At 42.5% G+C, this 25,498-nt stretch overlaps 1 protein-coding gene across 3 annotated transcripts in view; it reads left to right on the forward strand.

Moving 5' to 3' along the window:
- The window catches only part of RFX4 (regulatory factor X4), a 236,973-nt gene that overhangs the window by 202,239 nt on the left and 9,236 nt on the right, over positions 1 to 25,498 (forward strand). For all 3 annotated transcript variants that reach the window (XM_069228352.1, XM_069228351.1, XM_069228353.1), the window contains 2 exons: positions 16,102 to 16,264; positions 17,735 to 17,873. In XM_069228352.1, the coding sequence (XP_069084453.1) occupies positions 16,102 to 16,264; positions 17,735 to 17,873 (302 nt within the window). The remainder of the gene's footprint in view (positions 1 to 16,101; positions 16,265 to 17,734; positions 17,874 to 25,498) is intronic.

The raw sequence follows: 25,498 nt of genomic DNA on the forward strand, positions 1-25,498 counted from the left end.
GAACAATTTACGGAGTTTGTAGGCATGGACTATTAATAATATGACAGAATAACAAATGATGATGTCTTGGTAACGTTACCCTGTCTTCTCCTATGCTCTTTTGTTGACAAAATCTGATTGAAATATGTTCCATCTTACTATTTGCATGAACTCATTTTAGGTTTTCATGCTGTAGTGTGGAACAGTCAGGTAAACGCTTTAGGTTTGTGTGTCTTTATAAATGCGTTCTGTGTAAAGTAATGTTCCAAGATTTGCTGTGGAATATAGTACAATGGAACCTTGAAGTTATGTTGTCTTCATCAACTTTCTTCACACAATTACCAGGAGAAGAACCCATAGACAGTGAACACGAGGTGCAGTGGAAACCCCTACAAAGGACATGTTTCTACCTTGTGTGTGGATGTTCTATAGCCTTACTACTATAGTTGTGGCACCATCACCACTTATTCCAGAATGTTGTACAGCCAGGTTGGCCAATGATTATGTGATAGTTCTCCAGGGTTTAATTAAGGTTTCTTTTAGTAGATTTTTAGATGATTCCTGGTGCATATCATGTTAGGTGAAGGAGTCAACTCAACAAAAAGCAGTAAAACATCATTTGGGTGGACCTGGGTGGGAAGGAGTTGGTTAAAGTGGCATCTTGCTTGCTCTCTTGTGATTGCCAAAGATGAAAACTGGGATGGAGAGTGTTTGGAGGATTGATCATTTGGAATGAACAAGAGAGGTATCAGCTGCAGTTGGACTGCAATGCCTTTGGAGATGTATTTTACTTTCATTGTGATTATCTCACTGAGATATGTATGTCTGAATAGTGGTTTTGACACAAGTGGAGCTAAGGGATGACTGGATTGGTTGGATTGGTTGGATTGGTTTGATTGCTCAGTGCATCTGGTGTGTAGTGGTGAGGAATCCTGTCTTGTGATATAGGATATGGGCTTGCTAAAACTTAGAGTAAAATAAGAACGTAGTTATAAGTACCATATAACAAATTAAGGGAATAGTAGTTGCTAACAATAGTAGTTCCCTTCCTTGTCCATTAACATGTTAGGAAAGGAAATGCAACTTTCAGTATGTTCACAACATTCAGAGTAGATAGAGTAAGAGCATATTATCACTCTACCCCACTTGCCCCATGGTCTGGCCTGAATAGGAAACTAGGATTGATTGTTCTGATAAATTCCACAGATTTTTCTGGCAACTAGTGTATAAGGGCAAGGCATTAAAATGTGATCACAGAAGAGGTGGATGAACCTGTGCTGTCCTCTGTTGCTTATAACATGGCTCTATACACCAGGGTTATTATGCCTACATCACCTGCCCGAAACATGGCTCTATACACAAGAGTTTTTTTTCACTTTCAAAGTTTTTTAAGGGAAGATATTACAGACTGGTGTAGTCCTAAATTAATTTGCACAGAAAGCTAGCCCTCAATTTTTGCTGCATTTTTCCAACTATGACAGACTGTCACTTTACATATCAAAAGCTAGGTTTCCCAAATTGCTACAAATATGCATCTAAGTGTAACTTGATGCCAGGCCAACAAAACTATAACACACACGTTACTACATAAATACGATTTTTTAGTCCTATGATATTGACCAAGGTGGTATTAGGAAAAGCTGGTGCATTGAATCAAGCAGGCTCTTGCTTGTAGTAGCTTGTCAATTGTTCAAAGAATGGAAGCAGCCAAAGTAGAGTGGGATGGATTATGTGTTTATAAATAAATAAATGAATTAAAATATATATATATCTATATATATGTATGTATATATATATATATATATATATATATATATATATATATTCACTGAAAAAAATCAAAGGTTACAGGGACATTATAGTAAGGTTCTGAATGTACTCATACAAAACCATAACAATTTAGCAGTTATAGTTCTTTCAAGTCACTATAACTCACACCCTAAGGTACGTTTAACTTGCGCCCTTGCCATGCACAGTTTGTTTTCTTATCAATAATTTTATTGCAACTGTTGTAGTGATAATCTCAAAGGTGCCATACAAGATCTCATCAATGATATAATATGTGGAGTAATTAGCTGTGCCTGGTGAAGGCTCGAGTTATAGTTACCTTAGTGCGCAAAAGTGTGATCTGCGTACTCAAAGCTAGCTTTCTGTCAAAAGTGGTTCGCGCTGTAGACATGTCTAAAGGTCTTATGAAAATTAACATGGGAAACACAACTCTTTTAACCCCTTCCCCTTTTCTCTGCCCCGGTTGACGGATCACCACAAAACTTTCCATGCGCTACAAGAATCACCCCAACACTTTTGTTTTAAAAACGTCATGAAGATTCATCAAACAATGCCAAAGATGTAGGCATGTCAAAAAACGATTTGTCCATGGAAACATGGTCCTAACTATAACTACCTAGTGGCGGTTAAACAATGACTGCTACACAGTTTTAAGTAAAACTACTATACGCTTCGAATCGGCCCCTTTGTGTCCGGCTTCTAGTATTGTTAATTCGTTTTCGAGGTTCCAGTGGTTAATTTAGCTTCTACCTGCATTGCCCATTTAGCATTGTGTTTACCAGGAACGTCTGCACAGAATAAGGCAAAGAGCAACTCTCTTTCTAGGCTGTTGAATTTGGAAAAGCAAGCGCCATTTTCCTCGTCTGTGTTCCCTTTTGAAGGGTGTGAAGTGTTAATTTCCAGTCATCCTCTGGCCTGTGGTTGGAGCTGCCATTGTTAGGCGATCATTACTATGCACGGCGCGGCCTGCGGCTTTCTTCCTCACGTCTGACTTCTGGCGCTCTGAGGGCTCTCTCCCGCTCATTGTTTGCTTTTTCCTCATAGCTGACATTCCTGGACTTTATTGCACATTTAGTCCTCGGACGGACCATAAAATCTACTTTGTTCAGGTTCTTGTGACGTTGGTATTTGCCTTCTTGTTGACAACTTTTGTCTTGCTTGAAAGATTATGAATTTAGGCTCCTTCGCATTCAGTGGCTACAGTGTCTGTGGTTCTGTCGTGTAAGTGACCACAATATTTTCAAATTAATCGCCTCCAGTTGCCCCGGGCGTGGAAGCCTTCACTTTCTAAGCCCAACAATGGGAAGAAAAGACTTCAGTAAGTACAGTTACATTTCAAAAGTTTCAAAACTTGATGGGATCTTATTGCGAGACAAGTGAACCCTTTTGATAAATGTATGCCCCTTTAGGGCTACCTGTTTTGAAGGAAGGGTGCTAAATTTTTTACTCCTACTTTTATCGATTTTTATTTATTTTTAATAAAAAAATGCGAGCACTAGATGAATGGAGAATAACGTGTAAACGAAAAGTACCTCCATTTTGCGTGTGCTACACCTGTTTGTACACAGGCGCTTACCCTGTGGCACAACCTGGGTAGATATCCATGCACAGCATTAGGTAACTCCACAAAAGAGGCTTCGGATAGAATATATATTGTATCTTTGTTGCTGGACATTTGGCTCTGGCAAACCTTTGGAATTCACTTTGTGGTTCGGAATTGGACAGCAAATTTAAGCTAACTTGGATAGATATCCTGGCTGTTAGTTGCCCAGACATAATGGCAAAGTCGTGGCTCACCTCGCTCACACACACTGCTCACATCATCTCCTGGCAGCAACATAAGCATGAGATCTGGAGGCCACTCACACTTACACAAGAATACGGTAGTGTATCTCCGTTCATCATTACCAGAGGGTAACTCTCATGCTGCCTCGGCTTAGTTTGGATTTGTATCTCATATCACATTGTCATGCATCCATATGCCTTCATTTCGAGGCCCTCAGAGAAGTACGTGCTGTGCATCGCACCTGTTAAAAACCAACCCCACAGGATCATTTTTTAATGGTGCTGCGAATAGAACCTTTTACGAGTTGAACCCTCAAAAATGGAACATACCATACAGATTGTGGTGCTTTCCACACAAAAATTCCTGTCTTGGTATTTTCTCAGTGTTAAATTTCGACAGATTTGAACTGTTGAACGGTATTAGTGAAACAAATCCAAAGTTGCAGTATTTATCACATTCAGTAATTACCGGGTTTATTAAACAGTACCACTTTTAAATGCGATTGTAACTTATCAAGGACCGGACCTAGTGAAATATGCTGATATTGTCCTGGAGTAATTTCCCAACACCGGGACACATTCTGCAGCTCCCACACTCTGAATAGTGACCCCCAGAATATCAGTGTACGAGAATATTGAGGGCAGAATATCAAGGGACAAAATATCGAAAGGGAAGTGCATATAGGGAAGTAGACATTTGCTATTCCTAAACACCACACCTATGCACTTTGAATATATATATATACATATATATATATATATATATATATATATATATATATGTATGTAATTCACTGAAAATGTCAAAGGTTACAGGGACTTATAGTTAGGAAATATAATTTAAAAAACCATAGACATTCACTTAAAAAACCAAAGGTTACAGGGACATTATATATAGGTTCACATTTTAAACGTACCAAACCATAGAAATTCACCAGTTATAGTTAGAATTATCTCAGGTAACTATAACTCATGCCCTAAGGTGACTATAACTCGCGCCTTCACCATGCATAATGTTGTCTTCAATATTTTGGAGTAATTTGAGGTAATTACCAGTGCATGGCAAGGGCATGAGAGCTAAGGGGTCAGGGTAACCCTACCCTGGCCCCTTTTAATTTTTTTTACTCTTTTTTCTGGGACTCAGCTGAAGCCGAGTCCCAACATGGCTGCCAGCACTTCCTTGTTGAAGTGTTGGCAGCCAATCAGATCTTAGCACAAGATCGGAGGGGCTGGCAAATCCTTCGGGTCCGTATATATACACATTTGGATTTTCATTCTTTTTCTAAAACTACTGAATGGATTTACACCAAATAACAAAAAGGACTCTTTCTGGACCAAGAGCTACTTTTTTTGCCAAATTTGGTGTAATTCCGCCCAGTGGTTTTGGCGTTATCATTATTCAAAATCCTTATGGAAAAATGAATGGGGAAAACACATTTTGGGACTCCTCCTTTTTCTCAGCCCCAGCTTGACAGATTACCCCGAAACTTTCCAGCAGCAGCTGAAATGAGAGCAAAAGTTTTTTGGAAACTTATGTGAAGATTCGTCAACTGGCAAATCAAAAAACGCTTTTTCTATAGAAACTAGGTCCTAGCTATAACTACGTAGTGGCCAAGGTACTTTTATGTGGAGGTAGCTATAAAAAAATCTAGGCTTATCTGTTGATACTGTATTACAATATTTTGCCCTCAATATTGTGGTGTCCACATTCAGGGTGCACCCCTCCCGCAGGGAGTAAGGACGGTGTATTGTACTACCTGGGAGCTAGCTGAACATAACGCTTTGATACCAATGCCACTGAGAAGACAAAGACGCTAAGAGTATGTCTGCAACACCTGTGAAGTGACAACAAGCTATGATTTGGAAGCAGGTTACTTTTCAATCTCTGTATGTAAGAGACATGCATACTCTATAGGAGTGTCAGCTTTATCTATCTATACTCATTACACATATAGCAATTTACATGCCACTTACTAATACCCAAACCAGCCTTTTAGCAACCTCAGAATAATCCAATTTGAGACAAACCAGTAAGGTTCTAGAAGTATGCCTTGCAGTTTGCATTCATTTTCTTGATGCTGGCTTGTACTCACTGAGTTATTCTGCAGGGACTGTAACTTGGGCCCCAACGGTAACACAGTGATCTCTGCAAGATAAGCATAACCCTCTGAACCTTCTACATAAAATACAAGCCTGTGACCTGGATGTTACATGTTGGTCCGTGTGGCAGGCACATTAATCCTCCACGCTACTTTAACATGAATCAGAACTTTCACCAGACTGCACACAGATCTCAGTAGCAAATGCATTAACCACCATAGATATCTTACGTATAGTATACACAAACTTCTCTTTAGCGTATACTTTAACCCCATAAGATAAAATGCAGGCTGTTTCTGAGCAATGCGGTAAACCAGGCCAGATTTACTATCACACTTGTCCTGGTTGCTAATTTCTTTGAGGCAGAGCTTAAAAAATAATAATGTGTAAGTAGTCTGTCACACGCCACTCCTCTTGACTCAGCACTAAAAGCCATAGTGAAGAAAATAAAACTGTAAGCATTAGAACACAGTGGTTATTTGCCATGAGGTAAGGGTTGCCTTGACTAATCCTAGCTTTTGAACCAACAACTCCAAGCTTCCCCGGACATGGAGGCCTACATGTACCATGAGCAAAGAGACACTACAAGCCCCAGCATGCTTAGCACAGAGGCTGGAAAAGCAGGACTGGCTGTTTCTCTCCAATGAAGAGGATCCAGTTGCTTGCCATGATAGGGTAACGTGAAATGCGGAGGTCATCCATTTCTGTGGACCCTATCACGTGCCTCTTGCATGTTCCCTCATTGTGGTCAGTGGCAGTTAGCACGGGCTGTTTCATCTGGACGTTGCTGCTGATCTGTTACTAGCATGCACTGAACAAAAGCGGACGCTACTCATCCCTAATTCAAGTAAATTCAACTTTAAGTGGATGCAACATGCAATGCTCTTGTTTCCTGGACCTGGCCCTCAATTAACACTCAGTTTCATGTTGAATTGCAGGCACTGCTAAACGATTGTTATTGTTCAGTCTGTTCGATGTTACAAAAGATGGATTAATCATTGGCTACATGCATGAGTATATGGTTCTTTCTGTCGTGGCATATGATTACCCATTTCTAGCTCATTTGACTCCGAAAGGTTCAATTGATTTACACGGCCTGTAAAGTGCAAACACTTGCTAATAAAGAAGGAATAGCTTCTCTTTAGAGCCTGTTATTCTGCAGTGTAATTTAGGGACAGGGCCTTTGTTTACATGTGCGAGGCCGTTTTAGCACTCACTGCAGTCACCTGGGTGGGTTTACTGCCGACGGCAGCTTGCTGCGAGAGCATCGCCTACCATTACACAGTAAAAGCCCAGGCGGCAGGGCCAGTGTGCCCGCCCCTCTGCGCCTTCTGCTCGGACACTGCGCATATCATCGGGCTGGGTGGCTGGGCCACGTTTCTCAATTGCAACTTGCCAATAATAGTTTTCTCCGGGGGACAAAAAGCCTCCATCTCATTCAGAATTGGAGCGGATTAGGCTGTTAAAGCAGTTGTTCATTTCCAACTCCGTTTTCCCACCGTGACATCCTGACCTGGGAAGATTATCAGACTTGCAGGGTCAGGGCCAGGATTACCAGATGGGTCAGTATCACTGGGGATACAAATCTCCAACACTTCCCTTTATGCAATTTGTTTGAATGGTGGGACAACTCCACCTAGAGTGCATAGGCATTTGAAGGAAAGCTCAGAGCACAGAAGACTGACATCTTGGGCCAGTAGGCTGTTACAGCTTCACTTGTTGTCCCTGGGGCATGGGTTTCCCTCTATTTCTTTCGTTTTGCATTCTCTACCCTGTGTGTGTACTTTAGATAGATTCTCGGCCAGCCACCTTACTGGTGCCCCAGCACCATGAGCAGGCACATAACGACCACCATAGACTGGCTGAGACAGTAAAACGGACAGCAGGGCCCTGTTTTCATTTCTTCATATATAACTATCACTGAGAGAATAGTGAACTGAAGTGTGCCCCAAACAGCACAACAATGAAAACTGAATGACCTCGAGGACAATAGCTGCAAAGTGTCTCAATTTCAAGTAGGTCCAGCACTTTCAGCCACTTGTGTTTTTTTGTTTAGAGTATATGTGAATGCCACTGAAGAGGGGAATACTATAAAGATGAATAGAAATGGTGTATTGGAGGCACAACAAGGTGTCATAGCAAAGGGCGCTAGGCTCAACAGACAAGCAACATGGAACTCTCACAGTACACATCTAAACAATTCTACGATGATTATACAATAGCCATTCGCAGCTCAGATGAATAGCCATCCAGGTGAACTCCATATATCCTGTGCTCATACAACCAAAGAAAAATAATAATAACAACATGACAATGAAAAAATAACAGTTGCACTAGGCATAGAGAGAAAGCCTTGGAACCTGGAGAAAATAACAAGATGGAAGAGAGTACTCCATTTCATAGGGAATAATAAGGTGGAGGAGAGAACTCAACTTCTGAGTTTTAACGGTTTTATTTTGCCTTTTAACACAGAGGCACAATGGAATTGTGGTCATTAGTACTTTGAACCTTCCCTCTGCGAACCCCAATTGCAGTACACACATCATCTTCCCTCACAAATACTATTTGAATTTTTCAACTCTACTACACAAGCGAGAATCTTCTTTTCTATAATGGAATAACTCCTTTCTACCTCCTTTGCATTTCCTGTAGACAAAACCTACTGTTACCTCATCTTCACCCTCAGTCTGAGAAAGCACCATCACTAAGCTGTAAGCACTGGCATCAACTATCACCAAAGCCATGCACCATTTCACAATGGTTATAAAACTAGAGCAGAAGAAATCCTGTCTATGATGAGATCAAAGTTGCTCTAACATTGTTTAGACCACAATAAATTATTCTCCTTTTTGGGCAGGACCCTAAATATTTAGTAAAATTGTTAAAGTCCTCTAGGAATTTCGAATAAAACTCAAAAGGTCCTAAAAGTGAATGTAGCTCGTCTTTGTCCATGGATGGAAGAGCATTGAAAATACTGCTGACTAAATCAGGTTTTGGCTTGACACCTTTAGTTGTGAGTTTGTGTGCCAGATATTCCACTGCATTATATTTAATGATATACATATTTCTCCTAAAGTTATCCCTTTATCATGCAACAAAGACTACAATTTGTAAACATCAGTATCATGCTCAGCCTCAGTAATGCTCAGAATGCTGTTCTAGAAAGCTCTACAAAAGTTAAACCTTTAAACAGCTTGGTAATGATTTTCTGACAAACAGTGGCAGCAGACGCCAAACCAAATGGGGTAAGATGAAACTGAAACACACCATCAGGTGTTACAAACGCAGTGTGGTAAGTTGTGAATCAAAATCTAGTTACATCTATTGGTAAGCTGCTAGAAGGTCCAGCTCCATAGACCATTTGGCCCTGTTCACAGTGGTGATCAGACCTTGACCATTTGGCCCTGTTCACAATAGTGATCAAACCTTCAGTGCGTGGAGGAGGAAAGCTCTGTAACCGTATGGCATTGTTTAAACATCTGATGTCAACGCAAAGATGTAACTCTCTTGGCTTTTTTATTAGAATGACAGGCGAAGGCCACAAAGCAGCTTTAACAACCAACAGTAATCTTTTTGACAACTCACCACGTACACTATGAGGAACATTTCACAGTTTGTGCTTTCAAGGCACAAATCCTTCTTCAAGTGGATGGTGCGTTTACTATCCATAATCAGTTTTATTTTTTCATGAAACACCTGAGCAGATTTCATGACCCGAGGATTCTCCGTATGAGTGTTAAACTTACCCATCAAAGAAACAGGTTTTTTTTTGCATAGGCCTAATGACCAAAATCATCTTGGTGCCCACAATAGCTTGGTGCCTGTGACATACACATTTACTTTGATCTTTTCATCTCTAAACATAATATCTGCCCAATAATATCCAAGAAGATTGATCTTACTTACTGTGAATAGCAATATATTGATATCTGGTGGTAATAAATAATCACAATAAACATCGTGTTTGTCCACAGAAATTATAGTAACTGTGGCCCTAGAGTCCACCAATAACTCAATATTTGCATCATCAATTTTCACAGATATGCGAGGATCCTCACACAATCTTGACACTTTTTGTGTGGATCCCACTTCACAATTGACTAGCCTATTTAGCTTGTTCAACTTTTCCTCAGCTTCTTCAATAGGAGGATGATGCAAATGTATTTTTCACCTCTGAATACTTTCCCAAAATGGCCAACCTTGTTACATCTTCAAAATTGCTGACCCAAAGCAAGACAGCTTTTAGAACCAAGTGCATGAAATGGAGAACCACATCCCTCACACATGACCTTGGGAAACTGCCTGATGTATAACATGGTCTTGTCACTCCCACACACATTCCTTTGAACTTTTTTGAGTTTGTATGGTTTCTACCTCGATCACATCTATACTGGCTGATTGATATTCAAGTTGTTTAACATCTTCTCAATGCTTTTAGAATATGTAGTGCTTTGTCTAAAGTAGTATTCTTACAAGTCAACAGGAGTTCTGGACTTTCTTAAATTATATCTTGCTACCAGCTGATCATAAATGATTAAAGATGTAAAACTTTCAAATTTGCAATCAACAACCAATAATTTCAGTCCAGTGACATAAGCATCAACTGATTCATTAGAAGCTTGGACCCTGGTAAAAAAAAACTTGGGGTAATAGACCACAAAATGTTGTTTCATTCAAATATAATCAGAACTGCTCCACAGAGATCTAAAACTTATCTTTATGCGGCTAAAATGTATAGAAACTGAGAAATCTTGGTCCTCAACTCCTAAATAATAATATAAACAATTCCTTTTTCTATCAGGTCTGTCTCTAGGACAAGTTATAGCTCCCTAATAGTCATTACAGGATTAGATCCAATAATGCCATTTTAGAAGAGGTTCACTAGAATCTTGGAGGAAGGTAGAAGGAGGTGTCACCAACTGCACAATACAATAACAACATCCTGCAAAAACAAAGAGTTGCAAAATTTAGAAGCATTTTGAATCCACTTACCAGTGAAGGCCACTGCAGGATGTGTGTGCATAAATCACAAATTGCAGTGGAGTGTGGCATTTAGATCAATGACTTGCCAAAAGCATGCACATTGCTGACATATATGATGACTTTTAACAGAGTGCAAGATGCTATGGAAATTGAAATCAATACACAATATGTCGATTAGTGATGACCATCCAGGATTGAAAACACAGTACATAAAAAAAACTCTCATCTAAACACTAAGATGATGGTGCGATGCCAGTAAGTGGCATAAGAGATGCAGAAGAAGGCTGCACGCAGAAGGGAAACGCCTCCGGGATGTATGTCACAATGACTTTATGCTATGAAGTGCTGGATTCTGAAGAAATACACAAGAGGAAGAAAAGCACCTGAAATTAGAAGAGGCTTACATACCAAAGAAAGGCAGCATGGCCTGCAGAAACAGGTCAAGCAACCTCGAGGATGTTATGAGAGGCACCCCTAGCCAGAAGTGGCTCAATGTCATAATCTTCTGAGCGAGTGAGGCCTGGCTACAATGCTTTAACAGCGTGAGTGAGGCAGGACACAGGCATGAGGTGTGCGGAAAGTTGTCTTGCAGAGGATAGCCATGGAAAGGGCCAATACTGGACATAGTAAACATGAAAAATCACAATTAAAAATAATCCAGAGAAAAGGCTGGAAATGCAAGCACATAAGTCCTGGAACCCCAAGGCATAGCAGAGCAGCACAGCAGGAAACATAAGAATTAGAACAGGTATACATGAAGAGACAAAGCAGTCCAGTGAGATTCCAGAGGGTTCTTGACAGAATGAAAGTCCACTCATCGCCAAAATTGTGAAGTTCAATGAAGAGAGGCACACTGTAGAGATTAACAGGCATGGTTAATTGTAGTCACATCAAATGGGACCCAGGCTCGGTACGTATCCAAAGAAATCCCAGGTGTAATATACAAAAACCAATCCCAACCCATATGAATGCGCATCTAGGAGAACTCCACAACATGCTGCTACTTTGCAAGCCCATACATAAAACAAAACAAGCCAATGGGATTGACTTTGGCAAACTGGTGCGATGTTTACATTTTAATATTTTTTGGTGGAAGCATATACCGAGCAAAATTTGCTAAAGTCTAAACACGGCAGTCACATACTTTCAATAAAAACATTCAATAAACAAAAATGCCATTGTGTGTAAGTAATATCACTAGAATGGTAGACGTGCTTCCTAGCAGGCAGGTGTACTTAGAATAAGTTTCAAAACCCTCTGTTTTACTGTATCTCACAGGAAAATACGATGTTATAGGTGTAAAGAAGAGATGCTATTGAAGGCAGACATACGTGAGTTGACGCTTCAGATGCAGGGAGGAAGACACGATTACAGGGCAGTGCTCGATGTCATTCCCCAGACCCCAGGAATGAAATATCTCCATCTGACACACAATGTCACTACTGACTACCACTAGATTCCTCACACTTAATGTTAGAGGCATGCATACGGCATGAAAGCGTTATTCCAAATACTCAGACCTCAAACGACAACAGGCACAAACTATTTTTCTTCAAGAAACTCATACTACTACAGCAGAACTGCCCCGCCTTCCGAAACATTGGCATAGATTTGTTTATGCTACCACATATTCTGCATATGCAAGAGGAGCCATAGTATGGCTCTGTCCAGGTGTTCCTTTTCAGATCTCTGATACCATTATTGGTAGATATTGGACCACGATCAGACAGCATTATACAAACTGAGTGACGCTCTGGGCTTTTGCTGACGTGTCAAGAGCTCTCTACCCTGACTCCTGGGTTTACTCCTTTTACACGGTACCCCTAGATGTATTTGTTCGCCTCTACTGCATACTATGCTCCCAAACCCTATTGCATCAGAATGTACTGCGGGCTACTTAGGCCGTGTGGTCTCCAACAACGATGGCCACTGAGGACCCTGCTTTTTGGGATACCCAGGAGTCATACATGAACAATTATTTCACCAAATACGAAGGCACATCCTCTAACAAACTCCTCAAATAGGACCCTTTTAAGGTGGTCATCTATGGCATTTGTATCCAAAAAATTGTAGGCAAACGTAGAACCCTTGATCAAGAAATCACAAAGGTGGAACAGCGCCTGCCATTGCTGGAGCACCATGCTGAATGGGATGTGTCCCGTCTGACTGCACTGGAGAAGGGTAAACACCATCATGCAGCTCTCATAGAACTCTTACGGTATTTTGAATCTCACTGCGTATCTGGCTAAAACCCACAGGGAAGGTGATAAGTCTGGTCGACTCTTCGCCTGGTTGATTCTTGAAGAGCAGATGGAGACTTCCATTCTCAAGCTTGCTTCTCCCACAGGTGCAACCTTACGCACGCAACATGACACCCTCCTTGAATTTTATAGATACTACTCTTACCTTTCTTACCTTTATAAAATACCTTATCATGTCCCAGACGAAGATGATGAGTCATTCCTAACACGCCTCTCCCTACCACATATTACCACATCCCTGTGAGACACTTTGATAACACTGGCAGATGCTATATAGACAATTCAAGACCTGGCCAGGAACAAGATCCAAGACTCAATGATTTTCCCATAGAATTCTATATCACTTATGCTTACAGTTTGGCATCTCGATTAGCTAATAAGTACAATGAGGTCCTGAATCTAGATGAATTATCATCCTCCCTCTGAGACTTTTTACTGGTCTCTGTTCCCAAACGGAACCGGGACTGTACCTGCTCATCTTCCTAATGCCCTATTGCCATTCACGGGGGAAACTATAAAATTCTGAGTAAAATCTTGTCCACTAGATATGTCTAAATCTTTCCAGAACGTATTCACCCAGACCAAAATGGGTTTGTCCCCTCGCGCACCACCTCTGACAGTCTTCGGCGACTTTTTCACATCCAGGACCATGTCCAGGGGCAGTTCCCTTTCATGGTGTGCCTGATTCTGGACCTGGAGAAGGCATTTGATCTGCTGAACTGGAACTACCTGTTCCAAGTCCTTGCGCAGGTGGGCATTTGTAAACGCCTTCTAGCCTACACATGAAACATCTCTCTCGGACCGGTTGGAAAACTACATCTCCACCACATTCTTGGTCGAAAACAGCACTCGGCAAGGATGCCGTTTCTGACCCCTGTCAAAGATAGTGATCCTAACTTGCCTTCTTTATTATTTTACCGACCTCCCAGTGGTATCCCCCCCCCAGTTTCTTTCTCAAACTTAACTCACTGTTAACAGAACGTATATGGGATAGTGGTCACAACCGGATAGCCCTGAAAAAGTTGCAGTTGCCTACCGGAGTGGGTGGATTGGGCACCCCTTCATTTGATACCCACTTTCTGGTGGCACAGCTACAATGGCTTGCAAGGTGGTTGGCGAACCATAATCTCGAGGAAACATGCCACAACTCTCTACCTCTAACCACCGCCACCGTTAGAGGCTTCCTACTCACACAGCTTCTAATAGACTCTATGCTCACTACAAGTACAGGTTTCTCATAAATGCATCACCACAACTCACTTTCTCACATGACATATCCTCCCATACGCTCTGGGGTTCTCACAACAGAGTTTTACCCACTAGCCAAGCACGTATTCAGCTTCAGAACTGCGTAGCTGGCAAGATTGATCCCACACCACGGCCAGCGACCTATTTTCAGACGGCCATCTCCTTTCCTTTGAACAAATTGAGATAGATCATTACCTTCGGGCTGGGCAATTCCGAAACTGCCGCCAACTGCATTGTACCTGGCACACTTTATGGTCAGCAAGGGACGAAGAGCATCCCACACATACTGTTCTTCAAGCATTCCTCACCATGGGGGCGCTATAGGGCGATCTGGGGCCACTCATGAATCTCCCTGAGGCGCACTAAGTGGAAAGGTGACATGGGAAAGGGGTTGAATGAAATGGAGTGGATCCAGACCCTGGCTTTTCCCCACACCATCTCAAGAAATGCCAGGTTCAAATACATCCAGTTCCATATCCTTCACCATGCATCTTTGATCCCCACACAACTCAATAGCAGTTTTCCCACAGCGGACCTATGGTGCCCCCACTGTATCCTGGGTGATTCGGACCTTCGACGCGTTACGGACCTGCCCCCTCGTGCTCACCTAATGGCAGGGTATACATACTATGCTTCGTGAGGTCACTGAACTCACAGACATATATACTTGGGAAGTTTGCGTCTGCTGTATTTTAAAGCACAAGAAGAAACACTTTATAAGCACACAATTTGCTGGGCTTGCTATTTTACTGACCAAGCGGATGCTTACACTACAATAGAGGGCCCCCTCTTCCGCACCACCAGGAGTATGACAGGGTGCAGTACGTAAATGGGATACAGCAGAAGGGACCATCCTCTGCTAAAAGGAAGCATGCCACATTCGCAAATGCACCATATCCTCAGAGTGGGGCACACATCTTTCACAATTCCTGCACCCCATGTCACATGATGATCTCCCCCAATGAATTAATTGCCACAACGTGCTTCCCATAAGAGTCCATTATGTGCACTCTCCCCACAATTTATTGTTACTCATATCCACCCCCTGGCCCTTCTCCCGCCTTCCCTTCAACAGTTCATAGTGCATAGGCACAAAGCGAGCCCACCTTACCGCTCTACATTCGTTGCTCTCTTTATCTCACTCTAACCTCCATTCACCCTCCTCCTTATTCACCAATACATTATATATCATGTCTACCTCCAAGTCCGCTCCCTCCCATGATCTAGTTAGGCAATTCAAATGCTACAATCACAATGTTTTGCTTTTTCATTATTGATAGTTTGGTAACTTGTATAATACGCTCTGTATACACTAAGGGCCTGATTTAGATATGGGCAGACGGGTTACTCTGTCACCACGGTGGTGGATATCCCGTCCGCTGAAATCTAAATCCCATAGAATATAATGGGATTTAGATTTCAGGGAACAGTGTATTTGTCACCGTTGTGACGGAGTAACCCCTCCACCAATGTCTAAATCAGGCCCTAAGTTTTGGTATTTTACATTATGCGCCTACCTCTGTAATTCCCTGCATACTACTTTCTTTTGCATTACTGTGTTTATATAAATTGAAAAAACTCTAATAAAAACATTTATTAAAAACAGAGATGCTATTGTATATGAACTACTATAAGACACACAAAAAAACAGCAAAGGATAAAGAATGAAAAGGAAAAAACATTAAACGGTAAAGAATTGGCCTACCAGACCTGGCACTTTAGTGGACATTTAATAGGTGGATGTGATCAGACAAAATGCTGTCACTCACAGTGCAAGGCAGCCAGTAGCTAGACACTAAAACTAAAAATGACCCCTACATTAGTACAATATTGAAATTGTTAATAAAACACAAAAAACTGGGTTAGGTTTTACATATTTGAATGTATTTAAAATGCCAATGAACGTGAAGGAAAAAAACCTCAGCTTTGCATTGACTGCCTTTCCCCTTGTTTGTAGGTGCTCTGCAGTCGTACACATGGTCCCTCACCTACACTGTGACAACGGCGGCAGGTGCACCGTCAGAGACCTCTCCGCAAGGGCCTGCTATTAGAAACACATATGTGTCTCCGTCCTCTGTCGCGCACCGGGTACCGGTCTACCCTCACCGGGAAGAGCACGGGTAAGTCACACATGGGCCTCTTTCAGATGTTGATTAGTATTAAAATCAGAACTCCTATTTTCCCTAGCTCTATATTTTAGTAATATCCCAGTCCTCGTTTTTTCTTTACATTCTGTTACTTGTAGGATTGAATTTATAATGGAATAAGGAGGCCCTACGAGTACCGAAATGCAAAGGAAATAGCTGGACTGAATGAGCTAACACATGGATCTGAAGATGCTTTCTGCAAGAGAAATTCAGTACAGTTCTTTCCAGTGTATATGATCAAGGCTTCCAATTTTCTTTGGAAATGGAAAGGCACTGTCTAATTGCATTTAATGCTAATGGTCTAATAACTGCACAATTGAAGGGCATAGTGACTGGCGCAATAACTGTCTACATAGTTGCCACGTTTTTAAGGCCTATGCATGACTAGATGTTCCAGTCAAGGATTTTTCTTTGCTTTCTGGTATTAGTAAACCTGTTTTTTGCAATCTTTCTTTATCTGAGGTTTAAAATTTGAAGTACTGAAACACAAACATAAGGAAAGAATACTGTGTGTCCCATATCAGTCCCACAGCAGCCTCCTGTAGCTTATCCACACCAGTGTGTATTTTTCTTTGCATTTTGGAACATGTAGTCATGCATTTATAACAGAATAATACAAAATACATGGATCAAAATGCATAGAAACTGGATAAACCTTCCACACCTGACACGAAGCAAATTTGGTGCTCCATGTCCCTGTCACAATAGCTGTCTCAGGGGGCCTGTCTGCATGTGCAGCAGCTGCCTTACGAACACATCTTGGTATTGTAGTACACTCCACTCTACACAGTGATTCATAGACTGACAAAGACAATATCATAGGTGTATTCCCACTGTACAAGGATGGAAATGAATTGCTGTCTTTATCAGTGCATACTGAACAAATACAAGAAATCTGGGACAGGACAGGCCCACTGCCAGTACGATTACTGCCATTCAGGAAGACGTTGTTATTAGCCCATTGTTCCCTGCTAACCCAGCCTGGGCAGTTTTTGGTGCTCCAAGGGGCAAAATTAGAAAAATACCTGCAATTTAAGTGTAAACTTAACATGTGTAAACACAAGCGGGAATGTCTGGCAAAGGACTTCCATAGAACATGGAGCCCCAACCGTGTTCCAGGTGAGGTGCTTGAGTTTAATGTGCTTAGCAATTCCAGATGCCTCTGTGTATAGGAGTGTTTTGGAAATATGTGACTGAGGAGACACTGACTACGTTTAAAAGTACACCAGACATGAACGGTGTGTTTGAGATCTTGTTTGAATAAATTCTCATCCCTGGGATATGATACTTTCAATATTGCAGCGAGATGTATGTGGCCTTTGTTAATCGTTTAGCTCGTTTCCATGCACTCATCAACCTTGCCCTGCTTTAATATTCTTACAACTAATATACATATCTTCCACGTATGGACTTAATAGAGTTATATTTTATAACATACTTTAGGTACACAGGAAGTTACAACTATGGTAGCTATAGCAACCAGCATCATCATTCAATGCCAAGCCAGTATTCGTCCCTACCCCACGACAGCAGCATCGCTGGACCTCTTCACTATTCATCATATCACAGAAGCTCATCACAGGTGAGTCTGAGTGGCCAATGTCCATCTTGACTATAAAGAATTAACAAAGCGACCTGTTACGTTGTATTGGCTAACTCGTATGCTGTAATTAAAGTGTGCACTCCTAGACGTCCGTAACTTCATTCCACTCACTGGTAGCTTAAAATCGAAATTTATGATAATAGATGCGTTTGCACGTTTCAGTACCTCTGCATACAATGAAAATATTCGGAATTTACTCCAGTATTGGAACTTTCATAGATTCAGATGCTTGAATCCTTCCCTGTCGTCGAGATGGGAGTCCCTGGTATAATACAGAAGTTATGCCCAATTGCATATAAAGATTAAGTGCATTAGGCCTTAAACTTAAAAACATATCACAGTTGTTTTGTAAAAAAAGTACCAAACTCTAATGACAACCAATCAGATCACACCATCCCCTAGAACCCTCCCCCTCCTGTGAGAAGCTGACTTCCATCAGATTGTCCACTGCACGTCATGCTTAGGAATCTCCTCTGAGCTTTGCTCAGTTTTCTCTCAGATATTCTGTTTTGAGGAATTTGGATTATTTGTTCTTTTCAGAAATTCTTACATTTAGAAACTGATGACCATGTCAGAGACACCAAAGAAAAGGGCTTTTTAGAGCCTGTGCTACCTGCATGAAGAAGAGGCTGTATGTGGATGACCAGCATAAAGACTGCATATACTGTCTCTAGCCTAACCATAAAACTAGAGAATGCAAGGTATGTAGGAAATTTTCTACTAAGACCCTAAAGGACAGAGAGGGTCGTCTTCTCATTTGGCTACAAAAATTAAAATACAGAGACAATCCGGTTTCTGATGAAGACAGTGCCTCATCTTCTGTCATCAAGACACCCATGAAGAGACATGCTCAGGCAATGTCAGCCACTCACGAACCACCTAAAAAAGCTTCTAAAAAGTAATCCCAGGCTTCCTCAAAGATATGGAGCCCATCACAAAAGGGGAAATCAAAGGGTTCAGATTCCATCAAATCTGGAAAGAAAACCCTCTCTGAGCCCCAACGCCACCTCTCAGAATTAAACATACCTTCAAAAAGCCAGCCTCTGCACCATCGATGGGACCATCATCGGCAGTATCTCCATCGACGGCTCATGCATCAACGACAACATCTACCGTCATCACAATGTCTATGTCGACGGCAGCTACATCTGAATCCTCATCAACAGTCTGGTCATCCTCATCAACGGTGCACCCCATTTCGTCATCACGACTACAGTCTTCGTCGCCGCTGATCGTCTCGTCGGCGATCCCCCTGTCGACGAAACACTCGTCGTCGCCTCCACCGATGACGGCCCTACCAACGACGGCCTCATCGACGATGCTTCAACCGTTGACGCTCCCACTGTCGACGGCGCTCCTGTCGATGACACTTTCGTTGACAATGCCTCCGTCGACGATCACTTAGACATCACCACCGCCGTCTACAACAACTCACCTCTCGTTGATGATCAAGATAACACCTGCAAATAGACAGAGACCGTCTACCTTAGCTCTGTTCTCGTCGACGGAGCAGGTTGGTCAAAGAAAGGTAAAAAAGCATAATTTGACCCCCTCGAATACATCTCCTAGTATGGTGTCAAGACTACTACCTTCGCACCTTTTGGATGAAGACGACTCCAAGGAGGATGGACTATATGGGGTGGCCAGAAGTCCCTCTCAATTACAGGTCAAAAGTCAGGAGTACTCAGATGATGATGACTCTTACTATGACCAGCAATATTACGAACAGCAACAACAACAACAGCAACAACAGGGGCTAGTAGGTCTCCCTTCCGGCTTAGTGTCGGACTTGCAAGCAATATTAGCGGATTATAGGGAGCGTTTTCCGCCAATGCCTACATCGGTGCATCAGCCGACGATTCCTGCTATACCATCAACCCCTCAGCAGTTTCAACAATCGCAGGTTATAACTCCTCCTAGGCCTCAAGCTTCTCCTCAATCTGTACCTGCGCAGGGGCAAACCTCTTCGGATGAAGAAGGTGAAGAGGGGGAAATCCATACACCTAATGATGAATATATCATTCCAGCACCTTCCTCTCCTGGGACACCTATTGTGGAATCCCCTCCTGAGGATATCGGTGGCTTTCACAACCTACTAGAAAGAGCAGCTACACAATTTGATCTACAGATGCCCGCGACTCAGCAGGATTGTTTCCTGTACGATTTCAAAGAACCTCATAGGAAAACAGTCAGGGCTATCCTAGTAATTGACCATGTTTGGAGCCAGGGTTTGAAGATCAGGCAGAACCCTGCAATGGTACCTGCAGTGCTGCCTAAGTTGGACAAGAAATACAAGCCCACAGATGATGCTCCGGCTTGCCTCTTCGGCCACTCAAAACCAGACTCTGTCATCTCACAGGCAGCGCAACGGCGTTCCAGGAATCCTTCTATACCGTTAACCACTCCGCCAGATAAAGAGGGTAGATGCCTGGACAACATTGGAAAGCGTTTTTCCTCAATGTCTGCCATTTTGGTACAGGCTGCCAATTCTCTAGCGCTCCTTGGCAAATACGACAGACAGCTCTGGTCAGACATGTCTCACCGTTTGGAAGCACTCTCGGGGAGTTCCAAGATTGAGGCAAAGAAGGTGCTCATTGAGGGACAACATTCCTCGGCGAAAATCATCGGCTGCGCATTTGATATCTCCGCCATGGGCTTTAGGCTGATTGCTGGATCGGCTGTTTTAAGGCATCAAGGGTGGCTCATAACCACCAATTTTCAACCCAAATTTCAGACTAAGATTTTATATCTTCCCTACGACGGAGAGGCGCTATTTGGGAAGCATGTCAATGACGCGCTTCAGACCATAAAGTCAGACAATGAGACAGCCAGATCATTAGGCAATCTGCAGTATAGGAAAGTACCTTTTCATGGAGCCTGGGGCAGAGGTCAACCTTCATTTCGTGGAGGATATCAGCAGTACAGATTTCCCTCGTACTTCACCACTTTTCACACTTCTAGACTCCAGTATCAGCAAAAACAACCGCCCCCAGCAGCTTACTCCAGACCCTTTCACAAAGGCAAGACTGGAAGGCAATCTAAAGAAACTACCCATAGGCAATGACTGTCTTCAGCCAGTTATCTCCCGCTCTTCCCCTACAGTCTTTCAGGGAATATTAAAACATAATATTCATCGCTGGCGTCAAATAACCAAAGACAAATGGGTGCTAGATGTAATTCAATTTGGACACCTCTTAGAGTTCATTCAAATTCCCCCAATAACGCCACTACCCCAGGTTCGACAAAGACATCTTCGTCTGCTCAGCTTAGAAGTGGACACCATGTTGAGCAAAGGAGCAATAGAAGTTGTGCCCTATTCCAAGAGGGGGAAAGGTTTCTACTCCCTCTTCTTCCTCATTCAGAAAAAATCTTGCTTATGGAGGCCAATCCTAGACTTGTGAGAGCTAAACAAATACCTAAAAAAACAGACATTCTGGATGGTCACACTACAAGACGTCCTGCAACTTCTGATCATCAAAACACCTCCATATTTCCATTCACCCAACACACAGGAAGTCCCCAAGATTTGTGTTGGAAGGCAGACACTTTCAATTCAAGGTCCTTCCCTTTGGGCTAAGATCGGCACCACAAATCTTCACCAAATGTTTGGCTCCAGTCACAGCCTACCTGAGACGAGAGAGACACCAGATTTTTCCTTATCTAGACAACTGGCTAGTGAAAGCTCCCGACATTCAGTCAGCACGCAAGTTTGTCAAGGCGACCTTACTCCTTTTCAAGGACCTGGGCCTCGCTCTCAACCAGGAAAAGTCACTACTTCAACCTTCGACACAGATAGCCTTCCTGGGGGTTATATTGGACACGCAACAAAACAAAGCCTACCCAGCACTGTACAGGCAAAACAAGCTAATCTCCCTAGTGAAACAAATCCAAAGTAAAAAGTCTCTTTCAGTTCGACAGTACAAATCCTTACTAGGAATGATGTCATCTTGTATAAACCTCATTCCCCACTGTCGACTTCACATGCGTCCAATTCAAGAGGAACTAGACAGGCAATGGAAACAAGTGCAAGGATCCTTCGAGTGCATGAGCCGCATCACTCTGCTCATGATAGCTTCTCTTGATTGGTGGACAGTTCCCAAAAACATTTCACGAGGTCTGCACTTCTTACCTCAGATTCCTCCATTAACCGTAACAACGGACGCGTCAATGACCGGATGGGGTGCATGCCTACAGGACCCTCGAGTAAGCGGCAAATGCCCCTCCTCTCACCATGTTTTTCACATCAACCTTCTCGAGCTGAGAGCAGTGTATTATGCTTTGCAAGCCTTCCTCCCAAGAATTCGAGGATCGGCAGTGCTTCTCAGAACAGACAATACCACCACAATGCACTATGTCAACAAACAAGGAGGAACGCTTTCCCCCCTACTGTCTCGAGAAGCACAGACCATTTGGAGTTGGTGCATTCAACACTCAGTGCACATAACCGCGGAGCATGTCCCAGGCCATCAAAATACCATTGTGGATTCATTGAGCAGGTTGAAAACATCTCCCCACGAGTGGGAGTTAGACCAGTGAACACTGGATGGAATATTCTACCAGTGGGGAAAGCGGAATATGGATCCCTTTGCAACCTTCCAGAACGCCAAATGCCAATATTACGCAAGTTGGCATCACCAACAAGGATCGTGGGGGGATGCATTTTCAATCTCATGGTCATGTATTTATGCATACGCCTTTCTTCCAATTCCTCTCCTCACAATAGTAATCAGGAAAATAAAGTTGGAACCCTGCGAGATAATTCTAATAGCTGCAAAATGGCCACGTCAACCTTGGTACACGGAGTTACTCCTACTGTCTTCAAGTCCACCCATCAGGATGAAACCAATTCCAGAGTTGCTTACCATCAACCAGGGGCAAGTAAGACACGCGAATCCCAAGTCTCTGAGCTTATTGGCATGGCTCCTGAATTCAACGAATTTGGCTGCTTAGACATACCAAGTGACTGCAAAGACATACTTGCTAAAGCACGAGCAGATAGCACAAACAAAACGTACCACCTAAAATGGAAGCGATTTTGTTTGTGGTGCAAAGCCATGAATATACACCCTCTCTCCTCCACCCCGGAAAAAGTCTTAGCATACTTCTTGCAGCTATCATGCTTAGGCCTTGCCCATGTGTCCATCAAAGTCCATCTGGCAGCTATTTCTCGGTATAGGAGAATACCAGGCAAACCATCTTTATGTTCGCAGAGATTGATAAAGCAATTCTTGAAAGGTCTCCTCAGATTCTTTCCTCCGGCGAAAGCCCCACCTCCAGCATGGCAACTTAACATAGTCCTCGGCCAGCTCATGAAGGAGCCTTTCAAACTCATCCATAGGGCGGACATCAAGTACCTCACATGGAAGGTGGCTCTCCTCCTCGCCCTTACTTCTGCAGGAAGGGTAAGCGAAATTCAGGCTTTCATGATGCAGGAACCTTTCTTACAATTAAAAAATGATAGAGTTATTCTGTGCACCAATCCTAAATTCATCCCAAAGGTACCTTCGGACTTTCATATTAATGAGCCAGTAGTACTGAAGTCATTCCTCCCAAACTACTGTGGAGAGGTCCCTGCATTCACTCAATCTAAAATGATGCATCAGATTTTATTTGGACAGAATGAAGTCCTTTAGAAAAACTAACCAGCTATTCATAGCCTTCAGTACCCCTAGAAAAGTACACCCTGTAACTAAACAGACTATTTCTCGATGGATTAAAAATGCGATAATGTTTTGCCACCAGAAAGCTGGTAGACCATTAAATACGAGTGTGCGAGCACATTCCACCAGAGCAATATCCACATCCTGTGCACTGTTCGCAGGTGTATCAATACAGGACATCTGTCGTGCTGCAATGTGGAAGACAGCACATACTTTCAAGCGGCACTATTTCCTGGATACAGAGTCGCTCCAAGATGCAGCAGTTGGACAAGCAGTCCTTCAAAATCTATTCCAATGAAGGTGAGCCATTTCTTCTTCCCTCCATCTGCTTGTATTTTCTATAAAAGTAATAACTTTACGCTCTCCAGACCACAAGCAAAAAGTTGGGGGAATTTTTCATGCTCTTTCATATATATAATAGTAGGTTGATATTGTACACGTATAAAATGTGTTACTCACTGCTTGCTATTCTGATTCAAGCATGTGAATCTATGAAAGTTTCAATACTGGAGTAAGAAATAAGTTACTTACCTATAACTGTACTTCTCCAGGACACTTTCACAGATTCACATGCGACCCACCCACCTCCCCTGGGGAGCTCACCTTCATTCTCTCAGTAGTATCTATATTACAGCACTAATGCTTGGAAAATCTGAGGGAAGTCAGCTCCTCACAGGAGGGTTCTAGAGGGTGGTCTGATCTGATTGGTTTTCTTTAGAGTTTGGTCCTTTTTTACAAAACAACTGTGATATGTTTCTCAGTTTAAGGCCTAATGCACTTAATCTTTATATGGAATTGGGCATAACTTCTGTATTAAACCGGGGACTCCCATCTCGACGATGGGGAAGGATTCAAGCATGTGAATCTATGAAAGTGTCCAATACTGGAGAACTACAGTTACAGGTAAGTAACTTATTTATTTTAGGCTAATCCCCAATTAAAGGAGTTATTCACGTTTTGGCTAAATGAAGAACTGAACAAGGTTGGGCTTGCTGGTTTGGTCATATTCTGGCTATGTCTGACAGGATGCAGTGTGCATTACAACACTTGCCCCGATTTGTGAAGCCTGCTCTCGTGTACGCAAGAGTGGACTCAGTCAAATTATCTGAAGCTGGGTTATAGTAGTTCTTGGTGAAATGAATGAGCACAAAGTTGAATATTGGGGTTATCCGGTAAAACACTTAACCTGCAATTTTTTGTCATGTATTGTGATTCAACCCCTAATTCAACCTTCCCAAGGCACCTATTTTGTATTTGATATATTAGGGGTCAAAACCATCTAAAAAGACAGACCTAGGGGTCAAATTCACCTCAAGCCACTTTAAATCAAAAAATTCTAATTGGTTTGAGCTATTAAATCTTTGGTTCATGAATCAGGTTGAAGTGTTGGAATGTCACCAGAGATTCAACGGGTCTCTGAATAAAAAAAAACATTCAGTTTGGGCTTATTTGAGAGCAGCACATGTTGGAGTATTGACACACCACTGGGCTGCAGGTCATGGGTGGCCTGTTTCTTTAATAGTTTTACTGATTAAGTAGATGTGGGAAAATTGGTGGTAGGCACTAAGCTGCATCACCTGGCACCATTTTACTATTGAAAACAAGTATATGTACTGAGAGCAGGGTCTAAGAGGCAGAATCTATGGCTGCCTGAGGAAGGATGAATAGAAGAGAGAGAGTGGCAGTTCTTTTTGCTTGTGTTTGTGGGGAGAGGTGGCCAAGAGAAGTGGGAGGGCCTCAACTGAGGCCCTTATGGTGGATGAGGTTAGATGGCAAAATAAACCAAGTATTTTCTTATCAGTGAGGAGATGGCTGGGAACAAGGCATGGGAGGTTGGCAGAAAAGGACAGGTTTCTAGTCTAATACTACATAGGTTCACCTTGTATTTCTTTATCACCCCCTATATGTCGTTCCCGAGTCATGTCTTTTTGAGACCACTGGGTC

Source organism: Pleurodeles waltl, chromosome 4_1, assembly GCF_031143425.1.
Source record: "Pleurodeles waltl isolate 20211129_DDA chromosome 4_1, aPleWal1.hap1.20221129, whole genome shotgun sequence".
Lineage (NCBI taxonomy): Eukaryota > Metazoa > Chordata > Amphibia > Caudata > Salamandridae > Pleurodeles > Pleurodeles waltl.